The 20,998-nt window shown below is 33.7% G+C and overlaps 1 protein-coding gene across 6 annotated transcripts in view; it reads right to left on the bottom strand.

Moving 5' to 3' along the window:
• The window catches only part of KIF20B (kinesin family member 20B), an 80,626-nt gene that overhangs the window by 14,737 nt on the left and 44,891 nt on the right, over nt 1–20,998 (bottom strand). For all 6 annotated transcript variants that reach the window (XM_025466482.3, XM_049103517.1, XM_049103518.1 and 3 more), the window contains 5 exons: nt 16,760–16,879; nt 14,463–14,523; nt 4,871–4,996; nt 4,078–4,205; nt 2,516–2,671 (listed from right to left, as the gene is read on the bottom strand). In XM_025466482.3, coding sequence (XP_025322267.3) covers nt 2,516–2,671; nt 4,078–4,205; nt 4,871–4,996; nt 14,463–14,523; nt 16,760–16,879 — 591 coding nt within the window. The remainder of the gene's footprint in view (nt 1–2,515; nt 2,672–4,077; nt 4,206–4,870; nt 4,997–14,462; nt 14,524–16,759; nt 16,880–20,998) is intronic.

Below are 20,998 nucleotides of genomic sequence, written 5' to 3'. Positions count from 1 at the left end.
TAATGTGACATTCTATCAGAATTCCACACACGAATACCCTATCATCCCACATTCTATTCCTGGTCAAATACACAACAGAAATGCATGTACATGTGACTAAGAGAAATGAGTAAAAATGTTTATAAGATAATTTATTCATAATAGCTCAAAACAAAATAATTCATGTATCTTCAGCATTAAAATGAACAGGCCACAATATATTCGTACACTGCAATAGTCAGCAATGAAAATGGACTAATTGCAGCTACATGTAACATAATTAATTCTAACATAATAAAAAAAATTAAAAAAAAAAAAATTCTAACATAATGCTGAAAGAAACCAGGTACAAACAAATGTACCCTTTACAATTTCATTTACTTAAAATTCAAAACTGGCTAAAACTAAAGCACAACATTAAAAGAATAATTATTACCACTGGGAAAGAAACAAGAGGAGCCCCCTGGGAGGCTGGTAATGTTCTATCTCTTGAAATGGGTGGTACTTTACTGGATCCTGACTTTACCACAGTTCATCGAACAATGTATTGCTTGTTTTGTTTATTTACTGTATTACATGTGGCAATTTTAAAAATTAACAATTTATAGCTTATTATGGCAAACGCACACATCCTAGGTATGACTGCAAAGAAATATATGGGAGAGAAAGAAGGAAGCTAGCTTTCACTAGGATTAAAAACTTAAGCTTGGGGACACGTGGGTAGCTCAGTCAGTTAAGCTTCCAACTTTAGATTTTGGCTCAGGTCATGAGATGGAGCCCCGCATGGGGCTCCTCACTGGGTGTGGCACCTGCTTAGGATTCTGTCTCCCTTTGTCCCTGTCTCCCTCCCTGCCTCTCTGACATGCTCTCTGTACCTTTAAAAGAAAAACAAAACAATTAGATTAAGTTTACTTGCTAGCATTGCTACCAGAGGGATCACCGGGAAAAAAAAATAGCTCTATTTCTGGTTTAGAACTAGAGTAACTGAAAGCCAACAGTTTTGATCCCACTTCTTGCCTCTTACTATTGCCTAGGAAGGTAGGATGGGCTGTGGGACAGGAGCAGAGAACTAGTAGCAATCTTTCCTGTTAAGACAAATGCAGCATCAGAATCCCACTCAACCCACCACTTTCTGAAGGTACCTTCAATCACATAGAGTTGGCACATGAAATATATTGCCACTGCAGAGCAGTAATGACTAGTTATTAATCTTACATGATTAGCATATGACAAATAGAGTCAATACTCTAAGGAAATGATAACCAGTGTAATGTAGTTTTCTAGATGAGACCTGGACCCAAAAAAAGACATTTGTGGGAAAATTAATAAAATTCTAATAAGGTCTAGACCTTTTTAGAATTTAGCTAACAAAAATACAGTAATGTTTATTTGTTGGTTTTGATCCTTGTACTATTGTTATGTACAGCACTAACATCAGAAGTTAGTGGTAAGTATACAGGAACTCTCTGTATTAGTTTTGCAACTTTTCGGTAAATAAAATTATTTCAAAATAAAGAGGTAAAATTCTTTTTAAAAATCAGTGGGAAAATCACCCTTAACTTATTGAAAATTAACAACTTGGTTTTTCAGGGAAGCTTAGCTATTATCTGTAAAATTCTGTCAAAAAAAAAAAAAAAAATACCAGCAATGACAACATGATACTGCCAAGTTACTACTATTATAAAGAGAAAATCAGTTTTTCACTTAAAGACCAATACCTTTTAACTTCCTTTTTTTCTAAGTTGGCAACAAGAGGTGTCAAACTAAGCAATCAATTAAAACAGGAGGGGAAAAACAAGCTAAGATAGAATTGCTATAAAAGCTACAGCTAAAAAAAAAAAAAAAAAAAAAAAAAAGCTACAGCTAGTGAATGTGAAACTGAAGGTTACTTCTACTTGTCATCTTCTAGAAACTACTTAATTGACTTGTTTTTGTTTGAAGATTTTATTTATTTTAGAAAGGGAGAGAGACAACACAGGCAGGGGGAGGGGCAGAGGGAGAGGGAGAGAGAGAATCTCAAGCACACTCGTTGCTGAGTGTGGAGCCCAATGTGGGGCATGATCTCACAACCTCAAGGATCATGACCTAAGCTGAAACCAAGAGTGAGATGCTCAACTGAGCCACCCAGGCACCCCAGGTGACTTTTAAAAATCCTGATAAAATCAGCTTATGAGGTAAAATACATACACCATGTTAGCAGAATCTATAGCTCAAAATGCAAAATTTTATAATATAGTAGGAATAACCCTGTAGCAATCAAAAGGAAGAGATGTTTAAATTCTCTATCTAGATACTGAGATGTAATTAGGCATTCTCCCAGCTTGCTAAATGGACTGAAGAAAGTTAAAATAGAACCTAAGTGAACTTCAAAATTGGGACAGAAAAGTCATCTTACAAATAGACAAACAGATTGCCTCTTAAAAAAAGCATGAAAATCAGGCAACCATGTAAAGACTGGTAAGAATCCCAGGGACAAACTTAACAAACCAAAGAAGGTGGTGAAATACATCAAAGATAAAGTATAATTGTTACCAACCACTTCATTTTGTTGTTTTAAACAACGCTCTCTGTCTTCAGCATATTTTTTCATCTCTTTGTTTCGGAGATTCTCAGCTTCTTTTGCTTGAATGATAAGCATCATTTTTTCTTCTAGCCATTTCTTTCTCTCAGCTTTATATTTATGTTCTGATTCCTATGTATATAAAAATAATACTCATAACTATCACATGCTTCAGTAACAGTTAAACGATAGCTGACAAATTTATTTTTATAGCATATTCATATAACCCATGACTTTTTTACCTTTTTGAAAATTAAATGCTTTTCCTTAAACAAGGTTAAGATCAGAGTTTATTTCAGATTATATAATGAACACTGCTGGTTTCCTTTTCTAAACGGACTTCCCTTTATAAATCTTATTTTGCCATGAAGTCCATTTAAGGACTCTCCTTCATCTGTGACCTTAAGAAGAAATAAACAATTTCTATTTCTGAAAGAGCTTCAGATACTCAGGTTCTTCTAAATGCCAGGGAAAAAAATGACTTGGTGTGTGATAGTCATTTCTAACTGTATGGTTTCAAAAATAAAATATTTCTGGGTATACAGAATGCCAAATAAAAACAAACTTGTGCAACAAGACATTCATGAATCTGAGGGACATTGGCAATGGCTAGACCGAGAATATAGCTAATCAGTAATTTCCACTCCAGAGTTACAAAGTGTATAATCTATGTGATTACATTATTTGAGAAGAACATAAAATAAGCCAATATTCTTTAACATGAACATTCCCAATATAGTTAATTTTTTTTCATAAATAATGGAGTATTTATTTTGTTATAGCTGCTTTGGGACTTTCCCAATAGAAATGGTAAATTCTAGAATACAAATTAATAGTTAACAAAAGAAATTATTTTTTATTTGTTCAGTATCTGATATATATAGCATGAATTTAAGAAAATAACTTAGATGCAGCCAACTTTTTAAAATCATTATTATGCTTTCTTTAATCTCAAAACTTGTTTCCTCTAATAAAATGTACAAAATTTTAAGTGGTATTTGGTAAACCCCATTACAAAAATATTTCCTCCATATGTTCCATTCTATATAATAGTATTCAGAATTGAACATGGAAAAAATACAAATGCAAAACAGAGTATCCTTTATATAATACAGTTTCAAATACATTCCAGTGTCCAGATACACAAATGTATTCTTTTCCAACTTCATAACTGAAAATTAAAATGATTATATACAAAATAATCTTCCTAACTGTCCTCTTTCCACAGCAGTATTTGAGGACTAAGAAGTTTAAGGAGTAGAAAAATAGGTACAAACACATAAGAAGTAGTGATTTACGAAATAAATACATAGAACATAAAAGAGAAGACCCAAGCCCTGTATTTTCATTGGCACTACTGGTGGTTTCTATCTTGGGAATTTCCACCCCATGTCATTTCAATGTATGCTGAAAAATTATACCTATAATGTTAACATTTCCCAGGTCGTATTTCACCCACATCTAAATTAATTATAAAATATTTGCTGAATTCTCCTCTCATGAGAAATACATGGATACATATACACATAAAATCATACCTGTAACTCATCCTGAAGCTTACTGAGCTTTTCACTAAGTACATCTGTATTATCTTCAAGTTCTTTATTTGACCTTTGATTACTTTTGGCTTCCAGATCTTTACATTTTTCCTTCCATTTTTCCAATTCTAATTTGAAAACATAGAATTATTTTTTAAAGCACATGCAAAAGTTCTACCATATAGAGATACATGTGGCATGAGATACAGATAATCAGCAGAGCCCAGAAGAAAAACATAAACACAGATAGAACTGAGACAATTCTAAGGAATGAACTTTTAAGAGTTCTTACCAAATTCTTAGAGAAGAGGAAGTACAAGGACGTCTCAAGAACCCACTGAATAGTGTGCAGAGTGTACAGTATAAACACATTTCAATCTTAATTATATAGGAAACCTCATGTAGTTCTCAAAAATAAAAAATAAAAAAATTTAAATCTGATGGTATTCTGAAGGATGGAATCAGAGTATTTACCAAGATAAACATATAAGATGATTCTAAGAAGCTGGGCAGAGCTAAAAGTCAGTTGAAAAGTTTGTTTTTAATGTCTGGGAAACATTGTAAATTATCCAGTTATTATCAAAGTGTCCTTATTCCTTCTTTACTACATACAATTTTACTTGGATAAAACAATTTTAATCACTCTGGAAACGGCAAGTGATAAGACATTCCAAAAACACATCAATACTTTTTCACTACAAAATAGTATATTCAACTACTTGAAAAAAGGAAAGAAATCTAGGAAAATACAGAAAATGAAAAGTAGATCTTGACATTTAAGCATCTGTTCTACCTGTGGCCAGTCCTTCAGCTTCCTCTAGTTTAGCCTCGAGCACGCGATCTTGTTCTGCCTGGGTTTCTTCCTGTTCTTCCAGCGTCATTCGCATGTCTTCAATTATTTTCTCTTTAACATTCAGATCTAAAAATGCGGAGAGAACATTTTAGAAACTACTAACATCTACATCTAGATATCCAATTTTTCTTGAGTTCTTCTAAAATGAAAATACACTTTTATTAACCCACATAGAATTAGAATGTGAGAACCCTGTAGACAGAAGCTTTGTCTTATTCACTGCTGTACTTCTATGTCTAGAACGGTCCTAGCAGATAACAGGCACCAAATAAGTATCTGACGTTCAGATAGATATCTGGATGACTGCAGGAATGGATGGATGGATGGAAAAGAAAATCTCTTCAGATAAAATTAACAATTTTTTATAATCTTAAACTATTAATACTAACATAAATCTTGGGATTTATAAAAAATGTTATTTGGTAAAACATGTACTTTCAGTGTTAATATTTTCAAGCCAAAAGTAAAACTTTCACTTCCTAAAAGCAAAAAGGGTCAATCTCAATTTGACTTTTTTTTTTAATCACTGATTTTTTTCTACAAAAATTTCCAAAGCCAAAAATTTACTTGTAGTATTTTTAAAACCAGCTCTTCAGGAATGACTGTACTACTAGCCTTACCAAAATTGTCTCTGGCCCTTAAAAAATGATGACATTACAATAATGACTTATAAACAATTCCATTTTAATGCTACCTGCTGGAAAGAAGTAAAAAAAGGCAAAGATTACTTTGTTGCCTCGGTGATGGCTACATTTGAAGCAGGGCACATTTCAAACACCAAACCAAAACTGATGTCAGAGGTAATAAACCTATAAATGCATATAGTTCAACCTCAGGTCACTAAACATTAAAAATTACAAAAATCTCAAAAAATGGCTCCTCAAGGTGCATATAAATAGCAAACTTAAAAAAATAATAAAGACAAATTTAATAAAATAATAAAAAATCGTACAAGTAATTTCAGTATTCTGTCCATTTACATAAGCTACCAGGAATGCTAATAAAACAGAATTCTTCCTATGATTAAAGGAGTCCTGGTATTATTATCTAAACTCCTTCTTTCAAAAAGCATGATTTCCAAATATATTCAAATTATACAATTAATAAAAATTTTTTCAAAGAATCCTTTTCTACCTTGTATTTTGCTCTAAACTAGAAGGCTAAAAAGAAAAAGGTTTAATTAAATGTCTTGTTATCAATTAGGAAAGTCTCAGGACACTAATGATAATTTCACTGACTATAACTATCCACCTATTACTTGAAAAGTAGGTGTAGTTTAAAACAAAAAAAAAACAGAGAGAGAGAGAGAGAGAAAAAAAATTATTTATCAGTCCCTGCCTCCAAATTTTACATTTCATTTCAGGAAAGAATCAGAAATATGCAACAAATGAAACAGAAAATAAAATGGGATGCCTGGCTGGCTCAGTCAGTGCAGGGTGTGACTCTTGATCTTAGGTTTGTGGATTAGAGCCCACATTAAGTACAGAGATTACTTAAAAAAGTATCTTTGGAAGCACTTCGGTGGCTCAGTGAGTTAAGCATCCAATTCTTGATTTCAGCTCACGACGGCTGTGGAAACAAGCCTTGCCTTGGGGTCTGTGCTTAGCACGGGGTCTCCTTGTCCCATTCCCTCTGCTCACCCCACCAACTTGCCCCTCTTCATACTTGCATGTGATTTCTTTTTCTCCAAAAATAAATAAATAAAATATTTTTAAAAATAAAGTAATAAAAATAAAATCTTAAAAAAAAATAAGGCAACAACATAAAGACAATGAGACAGATACCTCTTCACTACTATCTAAAGATAGTAAAATAAAATAAATTAAAAATAGCTATGAGCTACTACAGCTAAATAAAGGACTGTCAAATGAACCAGCAATCAAGTGCATAATATTCAGGGTAGAAGATCACTGAGAGCTATAGAGTCCCAGGAAGAGATCAAGGAGGAAAGGCTTCAACATAGCATTTGAGAACAGGGGATGCCTGGGTGGCTCAGCAATTAAGCATCTGCCTTAGTCTCAGCACGTAATCCTGGAGTCCCAGGATCGAGTCCCACATCAGGCTCCTTGTGGGGAGCCTGCTTCTCCCTCTGCCTGTGTCTCTGCCTCTCTTTTTCTGTGTCTCTCATGAATAAACAAATAAAATCTAAAAAAAAAAAAAAATTTGAGAACAGGAAAGAAGTGGAAAAAAGAGACAACACATAAGCTAAGGACAGAAATAAATATGGCATGTAAAACCCCAGATAAGAAATACTTAAGTTGAGATTTATTTCAGAATATTACTGTACCGGATGTATATAAAACAACTACAGAAGCCTGAAACCACATGATACCATTTTCACATATCGCACTGGCAATAAATTTAAAGTTTGGTAACATCTAATACTGGCAAAAAATAGGAGGGAATGGGCATCTTACACACTATTTTAATGTGAACATAAACTAATGTAACAACTTTAGGGGGGATGCCTAGGTGGCTCAGCGGTTTGGCGCCTGCCTTTGGCTCAGGGCGTGATCCTGGAGTCCCACATCGGGCTTCCTGCATGGAGCCTGCTTCTCCTCTGTGTCTCTGCCTCTCTCTCTGTGTGTGTCTCTTATGAATAAATAAAAAAAATCTTAAAAAAAAAAAAAAAAGATCTTTAGGGAGCAATTTAGCAATACTTATCAAAATTTTAATACACCATTCGGGTGTATTAATACACTGCTAGATTTCCCCCCCACAAATATATTTACAAGTGTGCACAAAGACTCTTACACAAAATTATTCACAGTAGTTTATGCTAATGTCTAGAATAACAAAAAAATCATATCTAAAATAACCAGAAATATTTTTTTTCATCAAAAGAGGTCCTATTAACTGGAGAGTAGATGATAAAATGTGCTGATTTTCTTAGACATAATGATATTGTATTTTATTATGCAAGGTAAGTACTTAGCTTACAAACTTCATGATAAAGTATAAAGTATTACTGTCTGCAAGTATCTTTTAAGCCACTCAGTTTGTATAAAACATATTAGAAAGAGAGACAGAGATGAAAATATGGGAAAATACTTGAAAATACTGAATCTATTAAAAAGTATTCAGATGATCTTTATATTGACTTTATTTGTTCATAAATACTTCTTTCTTAATTAAAATTTGAGAAAAATGGGAAAGTTGGAATCATCATTCCAACTTTAAAAGCAACTAAGGTAGTACCTTAAATTAGCATATAATTTTGTCTCTACTGGACTTTGAAATTATGTTTCACTTGTGATCAACACCATGTCTTTATTCAAAGGAAGGACTCCATTTCTGGCAACAATGTATATTAGACTCAGTTTTATCTCCTCTATTCGAATCAATTTTGTTGCATTTTCTTAAGGATTTCTTTTAAGGGAATGATATTTTCTTTTCCCATTTATAAAAAAAGATATTAAATAAATTATGATGTATCAATATCATTAAATGAAATATTATTCAGGCTTTTAAAAGAAGGGTTATAGGGGAAAAAGATAAAGTAGATCTGTGTGTGAATATATGGAAAAATTTCTCAAAATTTCCCAAGTATGTAGAAACTTCTTTGATTTTTTTTTTTTAAAGACTTCATTTATTTGAGAGAGAGAAGGAGAGCACAAGCAGAGAAGGAGGAGCAGAGGGAAAAGGAGAAGCAGACTCCCTGCTGAGCAGAGAGCCTGACATGGAGCTCAATCCAGGATCCCGGGATTATGACCTGAGCCAAAGGCATTCGCTTAACTGATAGAGCCACCCAGACACCCTGAAACTTGTTTCAGTTAGGGATTTCCTCTGGGGTCTTTTATTTGTCTTCTTTATCACAGGAATAGAGGCAAAATAAAGCAGATCACAACAGGGAACAAATTAGTCTGGATAGAGCAGAAAAGTTATATTAGGCTAGAAAACAGTAAGGTAGATGATGGAAGTTTATTATGTAGGCAGTATAAAAGAATTAAAAACTTTTAATAGGAAAATGACACAATGAAAGAAGTTTTTAAAAAATTTAATCTAGGGATGTCTGGGTAGCTCAGCAGTTGAGCATCTGTCTTCGGCTCAGGGCATGATCCCAGTCCCGGGATCAAGGCCCACATCAGGCTCCCTGTGAGGAACCTGCTTCTCCCTCTGTGTCTCTGCCTCTCTCTGTGTGTCTCTCATGAATAAATAAATAAAATCTTTTAAAAAAAATTTAATCTACTATAGCCTGGCAATCAGATAGGACAAGTAAGGTGAGTTACTAGGAAAAGGTAACAGAATTTGCATAGTAGAACTGAGGGTAAGGGGAAATAATATTATTTACAGTCTAAAACCAAGGGTAGGCAAATATTTTCTGCAAAGTCAGATAATTATTATTTTAAGACCTATCAAAACTATTTACCTCTGCCACTGTAATGTGAAAGCAGCCAGACAATACAAAAGAGAATGTGTTGCTATGTTCCAATAAAACTTTACTCGCAAAATTAGGCAGTAAACTGGATTTGGTCAGAAGGCTGTCATTTGCTAAACCCTGGTCTAAACAATGGAAATAACAGACATCAATAGTAGAAAGATCCAGAAAAATAAGGCAATTAAAAAAAAAAATAAGGCAATTTTAGCAGAAAAGAGACACTTAGGTGCAAAATTTAACAAGACTTCAAAACCACTCAGCATAAAAAAAAATTGTAGACCAATTACCTGTATGAAAATAGTCACAAAACCTCAAAAGAATACTAAGAAACTAAACCCAGCAACTTATAAAAAGCATCATACACCATGACTAAGTGGGATTCGTCCCTGAAATGCAAGTTTAGTTCAACATACAAAAATCAATCGTATGCACCTTATTAATAAAGAACAAAACCACATGACTGTCTCAATGGCTAGAGTATAACACACTGGAATACAACACATTTTAATGATAAAAACATTCAACAGACTAGGAACAGAAGGGAAGGACCTTCCTCAACCTGATAAGAAGCATCTATAAAAACCCCACACTTAATACACATAATGGTGAAAGAATGAAAACTTTCCCAAGATCAGAAATAAGACATTAAAAATGTCCAGTCTCACCACTTCTACTTAACAGTATTCTGGAGGTTTTAGCCAGAGCATTTAGATAAGAACAAGAAATAAAACGCAAACAGAGGGACACCTGGATGGCTCAACAGTTGAGCATCTGTCTTAGGCTCAGGTCCTGATCCCAGGATCCAGGATTGAGTCCCACAGCAGGCTCCTTGTGGGGAGCCTACTTCTTCCTCTGCCTATGTCTCTGCCTCTCTCTCTGTGTGTCATAAATCAATCAATCAATCAATCTTTAAAAAATTAAAAAAGAATAGAAAGGAAGAAGTAAAACTATCTTTATTTGCAAATAACAGGATACTTTATATATAAGAAAAAAGGGAGAAAGAAAATCTTATTAGAGTTCATAAATTAGTTCAGCAAGTTTACAAGATATAAGATAAATATAATTAAATCTATGTATTTCTATATAATAGCAACTAACAATCCAAAAAAATGGTATTAAGGAAACAATTCCATTTTTAACAGTGTCATAAAGACTTAAATACTCAGAAATAAACAAAAGAGGTACAAATTGTATACAGTGAAAGGAATTATAGAAGGTTTAGCTAAATGAAGATATTCCGTGGTTAATATTGTTTGGCTAGCAATTTCCCCAAGCAGATTCTCAGATTTAAGACAATCTCCATTAAAATTCCAGCTGGCTTTTTTGCAGAGAATGACAAGCTGATCCTAAAATTTACGTGGAAATGCAATGAACCCAAAGTAGCCAAAACAATCTTGCAAAAAAACAAAAGTGGGAAAAACCAAACTTTCCAATTTCAGAACTTACTATAAAATTACAGTATCAATATAGTGTGTTACTGGCATTGAAAGTTCAGAAATAAACCTTTACATTTATGGTCAACTGATTTTCAACAAAAGTGCAAAAACAATCAATGTAATAGGAGAAAGCACAGTTTTTTCAAAAAATGGTACTAGACAACTGCTTCTCCATATGCAAAATAATTTAGACACCTACCTCACAAAATATACAAAATTATATGCAAGTAGATTAATTCAAAAGGAATCAAAGATCTAAATATAAGAGCTAAAATTATAAAACTCTTAGAAGAAAACCTAAATGACTTTGGCTTCAGCAATGGTTTTTAGACATTACACCTAAAATACAATCAAATGAAACAGATAAATTGGACTTCGTGAAAATTAAAAACTTTTATGCATCAAAGGACAAACCAAGGAAGTGAAAAACCACCCACAAAATGGGATAAAACATTTGCAAATCTATCTGCTAAGTCACATATCCAGAATATATAAAGAACTCTTACAACTCCGTAATAAAAAGAGAAATAACCCAACTGAAACATGGGCAAAGGACTTCAATTCTCAAAGAAGATACATAAATGGACTACAGCACAATATGCTCAATATCATTAGTCATTAGAGAAATGCAAATCAAAGCCACAATGACATATTGCTTTATACCCAGAAGTATGTTAGGCTAAAAAGTAGCCCCCCAAAATTCATGCCCATCCACTATGAATATGATCTTATTTGGAAATAGGGTACTTGCAGATACAATCAAATTAAGAATAAGGTCACTTATAGTGGACCCTAAATCTAATACAACTGGTCTCCTTGTAAGAAGAGGGAAATTTGGACAGAGACACAAGGAGAAGACAGCAATATACACACATCCAAAAGAAAGATGGCCATGTTTAAAACAAAGACAGACTGGAGTCACGCTGCCATAAGCCAAGGAATACAAAGGACTGCCATCAACCACTAGAAATTAGAAGAGACAAGGAAAGATTCTTCCCCAGAATCTTCAAAGGAAGCATAGCCTGCCCTGTCAATACCTTTATTTTGGATTTCTAGCTTTTAGGACTGTGCGAGAACTTCCATTGTTTTAAGCACGGAGTTCATGGTACTTTGCTACAGCAACCCTAGGAAGCTAATATAAGATAGCTATAATTTTTTTAAATGAAAAATAACAAGGGTTGGCAATGTGCAGAGACACCAGAGCCTTCAGTATAGCCACTGGGGGAAAATGTTCTTCAAAAAGTTAAACACAGAGCTATCATAGAACCCAGTAGTTCCACTCCTGGATCCCCAAGAGAACTGAAAACATATGTTCACCCCAAAATTTATACACAAATAGTCATAAAAGTCAACAAGGACAAGTAATCCAAATATTCATCAACTGATAACACAAATAAAATGTACTACATTCATTATAATGAAGTATTCTTCAGCCATGAAAAGGAATTAAGTATTAATATATGCTACAGTATGGATGAAACTTGAAAACATAATGCTAAATGAAAGAAGTTAGGCACAAAAAGCCATATATTATATGTACCCACTTAGACGAAATGCCTGCAAAAGGCAAATCCAGAAACAGAAAGCAGATCAGTAGTTGACAGGGACTTGAGGAGTGATAGCTAAATGGGTACAAGGTTTCTTTCTGGGGTGATGAAAATGTTCTGGAATTAGTGATAGTGATTGTACAACCTTGTGAATATACTAAAATGCACTAAACTGTACACTTTTAAAAGATAATTATTATGTATTATATCTCCATTAAAAAAGATTTTAAACTAAGATATCTAAGTAAATGGTATTCAGTGTTTAAACAGAAAAATAGAGGCAGAACTGAAAATGCACTTGTTTGTTGTGTCTCATGCATAACTGAAATCACAGAAGCAAATGGACTTTCCAGCAAGAAAAATAAAGAAAAAAAAAAAAAGAAAAGAAAAGAAAATAATGCCTTAATCAGGAAAGTTGCCAAAGTAGCTGAAAGAGATAGGCAATAACTGGTACAGAACAGATCACAAGAGTTGAGACAAGTTTCAAAGAGGCGGAAGCTATACATTACCATTTTATTTAGGAAAAAATATATTCACACACAATAAACGCTGCATAAAAAGTGAAAATGAGAAAAAGGAAGAGGGTGGACAGCTATGTTAAAATAATATAACAAAGGAAAAGAGGGATTGCAAAAAGTTAATAGATTTTAAAATATGCAGGTTACAAATGACTTGAGAGCAAGTTTCAAGAGCATGGAGAAGATAGAAGCCAAATTAAAGTAGTCAAAGTTCTCGATATCTGGCCCAGAGAGGAAAAATTAAAATACGATAGAAACTTTATCTTGGTCCAAGGGCATGCATTTTCAGAACCACTAAGATCTGTTCACATTTGCCAACAATGACAAAGCACCAAAAGTAAAGAAAACCCCTAAAAAGATTATGGAAATAGAAAATGTTAAGGGACAAAAGCCTAAGAGAAAGGCAAGAGAAAATAGGACAGTGTGCAGAGACACACACACACACACACACATACACACTCAAGTTATTGATCCAAGTAAATCCCACAAATGTCCAAGTCATCTAAACAAGCAATAACCTGGTTGTCCTACCTCTTTCTTTTTAGTTGGCCAAGTGCAAACAGTACAAATTAGTGACGAGAATCTGAAACTTAAGAGTGAAATAGACCTAGATTCAAATTCCAGCTCTACTTACTCACACAACCAAGAGATTAAGGGGTGAGCGAGGAAGAGGAGACAAATGTACTATGAAAAGAAAGATGTATGTATCATCTACAAAGGTAATTTTAGGGATCCCTGGGTGGCGCAGCGGTTTAGCGCCTGCCTTTGGCCCAGGGCGCGATCCTGGAGACCCGGGATCGAATCCCATATCGGGCTCCTGGTGCATGGAGCCTGCTTCTCCCTCTGCCTATGTCTCCGCCTCTCTCTCTCTCTGACTATCATAAATAAATAAAAATTAAAAAAAAAAAAAAAGTTTAAAAAAAAAGGTAATTTTATATTTTGAATTTAAAAATCAAAATTTGAGTAAGAAAGGTATAATTCAACACATAAGATTTGAATCTAAAGTATTTAATGGTTTTTAAACACTTTTTAAAAATACTTTAATTTTGGGATCCCTGGGTGGCACAGCGGTTTAGTGCCTGCCTTTGGCCCAGGGCATGATCCTGGAGACCCAGGATCGAGTCCCATGTTGGGCTCCCGGTGCATGGAGCCTGCTTCTCCCTCTGCCTGTGTCTCTGCCTCTCTCTCTCTCTCTCTCTCTCTCTGTGTGACTATCATAAATAAATAAATGAAAATAGCTATAATAAATAAATAAATAAATAAATAAATAAATAAATACTTTAATTTTAAAGATGTTTTACTGGACATATACATTCTTACACAATTTTGTCTAGAAATCTAGTCCATTCATTGTGACCAATATAACCATTTTTATTTTTCACAAAATATTGGGCATGACTTAAAATCAGTATTCCTTTAACTGAATGTTTTATTTTTCTAAGAATAAACCTTATGTTGACGAGTCACTCATTAGAATCAATGTTTTTTTGTTTTGTTTTGTTTTTTTTGTTTTTTTGCTTTTCTCTTTTGATAAAGTTACATCTTATGTTGACCTTACTTTACAATTTTCAAAGGAAAATGTTAACTCAGTTATTACTGCAACTACCTATTTTGCAGTTATTTTAGTACTGGAAATAGAGGTTTGTTCCTGACCTTTACACACTCTCTCATACTGCTGTATAGCTTCTTCCACATTCTGATTACTTAACTGCTCCTGCAAAATGGAAGAACATGAATTAAATGCAAATGTAACTAAAATGCACAGCAATATTTAATAGTGGGACTTGAAAACAGGATCCAATGTTGGGTCTGAACTCTTGTCTCCTACAAAGCTGACTACTCATCTCATGCTTCCAAGTTTCCTTTGCCTTGGACAAAAGGGCAGGGTGAAAAACAAAACTTGATACCTTTAATCTACCTCAAAGTTACTGCCCATTTTATTTACCCAATGTTTTAAGCTACCATGTTCTCTTACACAACACAAAAAAGCAAAAATGAGGAAATGGAGGCTCTCTATCAATAAACTCAAAGGGCAGGAAAAATAGCGTCCTCCATCTCCTCTATGTAGAAAGTAGCTGGGAAATTTGAAAAAATAACAGGAGCCACAAGAGGCAAGAGTATATTACGGGCACTGGAAATCCTCCAATTCCAGTTTTAACCTATCAGGTAATCCAACCTTTACTGCCTATCTCACTTAATATCAGCACTATCTCTATATGTGCTGATTGAATTGGAATGAATCATTACAGAACCTGGAAATCTCTGAAACGTATTAAGTACAGACTACTTTATTTAGATTCAGTTAAAAATTAAAATGTGTTTGTACCTGAATACTCATTAGTTTGCTTCATTTAAAATCCAACATGCAAATACAATAATCCATTAATTGTAGCCCAATCCATTTATTTAATGTCAAGCAAAATATAACCACTTACAAAGAGATTTTGCTTTTTTAGGTGTCCTTTTGAAAAATAATTTATAAGACTTTAACTTCACTTTTTTACTTTTTATTTTGAAATAATTTGAAATTTACAGAAGAATTGCAAAGACAGCAGACATTTTCTGAATAAGCTCTAGTTAGCTTCCCCTAATGTTAACTATTACCACGGTACATTTATTTAAAAATCAAGAAACACTGGACTGAAAAATGAGTTAAATCTCCATGTTCTATTATTTAAAATATGGAAAAAATCATCTTTGTATGAAAAAAGGAAACTAGCACTGGTATAATAATATTAACAACACTACAGACTGTATTTTGATTTCACCAGTTTCCAGTGATCTCCTTTTTCACTCTTCTAGGATCCCATAGAGGACACAGGACTGCATTTAGTAATCTTGTCCCCTTAGTCTCCTCCAATCTATGAGAAGTCCTTGGTAGTCCTTTTCTTTTATGACCTTGACACTTTTTACTGGTTGGATATTTTGTACAATATCTTCAAGTCTGGATTTGTCTGATGTTGTCTCATAATTAGACTAAGGATATAGATTTCAGGAAAGAGATAAGAGATGTGCCCTTCTAGTAACATCAAATCAGTAAAGTACATGGTATCAACATGACTTACTACTGGTGATGGTATTCTTGAACACCTGGTTAAGGTGGGGTCTGCCAGGTTTCTCTACTGTAGAGACACTAATTTTTTCTTTCTATACTCTATTCATTAAAAGCAAATCACTACAACTTTAATTTTTTAAAAGATTTTATTTATTTATTTGAGAGAGAGAGAGAAAGAAAGAGGAAGCACAAGCAGGAGGAGGGGCAGTGGGAGAAGCAGACTCCTCACTGAGCAGGGGCCCCCAATGTAGGGCTCGATCCCAGGGATCATGACCAAAGCCAAAGGCAGACTGACTGACCCACCCAGGTACCCTAATAATTAGTATTTAAATTCCAGAAATTGGGGATCCCTGGGTGGCACAGCGGTTTGGCGCCTGCCTTTGGCCCAGGGCACGATCCTGGAGACCCAGGATCGAATCCCACGTCAGGCTCCCGGTGCATGGAGCCTGCTTCTCCCTCTGCCTGTGTCTCTGCCTCTCTCTCTCTCTCTGTATGACTATCATAAATAAAATAAAAATTAAAAAAAAAAAAAAAAAGTTTAAACAGTACTTTAAAAAAAAAAAAAAATTCCAGAAATTGTCAAAAGAGATTTTGTAATAATGAACTGATACACTGGGGTGCCTGGGTGGCTCAGCTGGTTAAGTGTCTGACTCTCGATTATCACTTAGGTCATGACCTCAGGACCATGAAACGGAGCCCAGCATAGGGCTCCATGCTCAATGGGGAATCTATTTGAGATTCTCTCTCTCCCTCTCCCTTTACCCCCTCTCCCATTTGCACTCTCTCTCTAAAACAAATAAATAAAATCTTAAAAAAAAACCTGATAACATTTAACTATACACTAAAATAAACCAACAGAATCTACTTAAAGTGTTTTCAAAAACAAAACTGTTACCTTGAGTTGCTGAATGGTTCGCTGTTTGATATCTATTTCCTGAGAACACTGGTTTTTCTTTTTCTCCAGTTCATGAACTTTAATCCTCAGTAATTTCTCCTCATCACGCATTACAGATACCTAAAAGTAATGTTCATAAAACAAAATATTTTTTAAAATACTGTTTTTTGTTGTTTAAAATTCATGGTCAGTGGTTCAGTGATTCATAGCCTTTAAAACCCATTGGAAAGGTTATAGATTCTAACGTACTATATGACATGGATTCAAAGTATCAGAAAAAATTTTAATATACTAAAGAAGAATGCATATGAAAAGATTACTTTCTTCTCATAATATTTTAAGAATCTAAAACTCTGTAAGTGCTCTCAAAAAAGAATCAACACAGCACTTTGCAATAGCAAAATCAATTTCACAGAAAAATCAATAGAGATAGTCTAAGAGGAAAATACTGGCTCAGATTTCCAAGGGTTATTGAGTAATGTGATCCAGTAATACAAGAAATACTTTAAGAGCTAATAATGGCCCACAGAGGATGAAAATGGAACAGTTAAAAGATCAAAAGTTATCCACGCACGTGAAGGTCAATTGATTTTTTGACATTACTGGTAACCTAGTTCTAAAAACTTGCTAAAGAAATCAAAACCACTATGAACTAGCATGTAAATCTTCACCAAAAGAAAAAAAAAAAGATAATTTATGAACATCTTTAAGCCAATCTCCATTATACCAATCCCAGAGATTTCATAAAATGAAATAAGCTTAAAAATTTCTCCTTTATAAAAACCATGGAAAAATACATACTAACAGTAGCTCTGAGTGATTTGGTTTCAGGGAATTTTTACATTCCTTTTTAGGTTTTCTAAATGTTCCAAATTTACTATAATAAATATACATTTCCTTTATAATCATACAATAAAAATATTTATTTTTATCTTATTTTGTTTAAAAATGTGGAACTTGAGACACCTGGGTGTCTCAGTGGTTTAGCATCTGCCTTTGGCCCAACGCATGATGCCGGGGTCCTGGGTTCAAGTCTCACATCAGGCTCCCTGTATGGAGCCTGCTTCTCCCTTTGCCTATGTCTCTGTCTCTATGTCTGTCATGAACAAATAAATAAAATCTTTTTTAAAATAAATTAAAAATGTGGGACTTGTAGTAATAAACACCAATCTTACCAATTTTACAGCTATAAACTGTTAGCCTATAATAAATAAAGACCACCTTAAGTTTCCATCCTGGCTCTACCATTTACTAGCTAAAGTGAACTTGGACAGGTTATATCTCTCAATACATGTTTCCTTATCCAGAAATTTTAAGTTAAAACAATGACTACCCCTAATATTTGAGAATTCAATGAGATGTTATATGTAACTCAGCATTAATGAACCAGAATAAGCTATTATTACTGTTGTTGTTAGCAGTCCTAGCACTGACATTACACATTATTTTGAAAAAGAGAAAACACTCTTTATAGCCATCATTAGAGTAACAGTGGTGATCTATACATTAAAACATAACTTAAAAAGAGATGCCCCTATAAACAGTGGCACGAAAGAAATCTCAAAAAGAATTAAAAAGCAATTTATATATAGATGACCCCATTTATAAAAACTTAGATACATACATATATTATTAAATACAACATAATATATGTATCTAATTAGATACATATGTACCTAATATACAATGTTAAATACAATGTAACACATGTATCTAAATAATTACTATACATACTTGTACGTTTTCTTGATCTAAAAGTGTGTTTTAGGGCGCCTGGGAGGCTCAGTTAGTTAAGCAACTGCCTTTAGCCCAGGTCATGATCCCAGGGTCCTGGGGTCTAGCCCAGCATCAGGCTCCCTTCTCAGCAGGAAATCTGCTTCTCACTCTCCCTCTGCCCCTCCCCTCATTCATGCTCTCTCACTTTCTCTCTTTCTCAAATAAATAAAATCTTTTTAAAACTTTTAAAAAGTGTGTTTTAGTGATCTAAAAGAATGCTGTCAAGAGTGGCTATATTTAAAAAGGAGAAAGAAATGATTGGGAAGAAGGACTTCATTTATATCTTCATTTGTTAAAAAATATTTCCAAATAACATATACAATAAAAAGTCTTTAATTAGAAAAAGGAGCTATTATTTAATTGGAAAAAAGAACTATTATTTAAGTAACTGGTTCTATGTGTCTCAAAGTCAATTACACCATGCTTGAAATGCTTACTGATAATCAAGGTGCTCAGAAATAGTACTTAAACCAGGAAGTCACATGCATAGAAAGTAAATAATCTGAATCTTCTAAGTGACAAACAAGTGCTTTTCCAAATTATGCTACATTGCTTTGAATTTACTAATTTGACTAAGAATTTTCCTAGAACTAATTAGAGTTTAGGTCATCTTTACTGTCTTACATTTCTAATCTAATCTAGTCTATTTGTCACATGACTTGGAAACTTTCTGTATATAATTATAAGAAACAACATAGGTTTTTGCATTTTACCTATGATGGTATTGTTTGTATTTTCCCTCCATTGACTGAAAACTTTGTTACATTTCCCTTATTATAATGAATACAGATTCATTGTAAGAAATCAATAAATGCAACAAGTACAGCTTTTAAAAAGTTACCTGTGTTATATATTTTGATTTACTTAGGTAAATCAAAATATATAACAATATTTTATATATCTCCTTGCTGTCTGTATTTTAATACAAACCGTTCACAAAGTTTTAATCTTACTACATACACTTTACTCTTGAACAATGTGGAGGTTAGGGGTGTAGATCCCCTGTGCAGTCGAAAATCCATTAATTACCTTTGACTCCCCCAAAACCGAACTAATTGCCTACTGTTGACCAGATGCTTTATCAATAATATAATTGAAGTTGATTTAACATATTTTGTATGCAAAATGTGTTATATAATATACTATTACAATAAAGTGAGCTATAGAAAAGAAGTGGACCTGCACAGTTCAAACCATCTTGTTCAAGTATCAATGGTATATAACATTGGGTCCACCTTCTATTAACATTATAACACAAGCACATTCCCATATCATAAAAGCTTAGTTCTTAACCTATACTTAAATCAGAATCCTGATAAACATAGTGATGATTAATCTTTTTTTTTTTTTAGTGATGATTAATCTAAGAACTTTATAAATTGCAATGATAAAAAAAATTACAAATACAATTTGTACATCTCTACAAATCACTATAAATGAAGCAACAAAACTCAGGCCAAAGCTTCCACCACAGTGCTGGCAGGCAAAAAAAAGAACCTCTACTCACAAAAAAATGCAGAGGGGTACTAGACCTACAACAAGAGCTTCTTTCCTCTTCCTTTTCTATAGTATATAGGCCTAATAGTCACAAAATACTCCTTATTTAATCAGAAAAGTTCATACCCATTCTAACTTTTTCATTCATTTTTAATTTATATTAATGCTATCTTATTGTTGACATTTTATGTTAAATGAGAAATTGTTCCAGAACTTCAATTTCAAGTAGGTTAGAATAAACTAATGAACCTTCTATTGAAAAACAGATTGCTGCTGGGGCACCTGGTGGGTCAAGGGCTAAGCATCTGCCATCAACTCAGGTCATGATCTCAGGGTCCTGGAATGGAGCCCAGGCAGGGCTTTGGGCTCCCCTCAGCAGGGAGTCTGTTTCTCCCTCTCTCTCTCCCCTCACACGTGTGCCCTATCGCATTGGTGCTCTATCGCTCTCTCTTAAATCTTAAAAACAAAATACTGGATGAAAAAAATATTTAATCCTTTTAAATGCACTGAAGAACTAGCAAAAACAGTAAAAATTATAGAGGCAAAAACTGAAAATAAGAATCACAGAAGTAAGTAGAGCACTGACAGATGCTGGCCTTTGAGTACACTTAAAGAATGAATTGGTCTGGTTTTCAAAAGAACAGTAAAAAATAAACCTATGAAAATAGAAAGCTTCAATCATCCAAAGACAACACAGAAACCAGAAGATATTTGTAACAATTTAACTGACAAAGAAACAAATCAAGAATAAAGATGCCCTACACACTAATAAAAAATTTTTAAAAAGGGACAGCACAATTAAAATATGAACAAACTATTTCGAGGGGTGGAAACCAGAATAAATAGCCAATAAAAATATGAATAGGTGCTGTATTTCATTAGTAATCAGAGGAATTCAATTTCAAATGACAAGGAGATACCCCTTCACATCCTCTGATGAAGCAATTCCACCTCCTGGAATATAAA

Source organism: Canis lupus, chromosome 28 (genome assembly GCF_003254725.2).
Source record: "Canis lupus dingo isolate Sandy chromosome 28, ASM325472v2, whole genome shotgun sequence".
Taxonomy (NCBI): Eukaryota; Metazoa; Chordata; class Mammalia; order Carnivora; family Canidae; genus Canis; species Canis lupus.
This window is presented reverse-complemented; position numbering and strand designations above follow the sequence as displayed.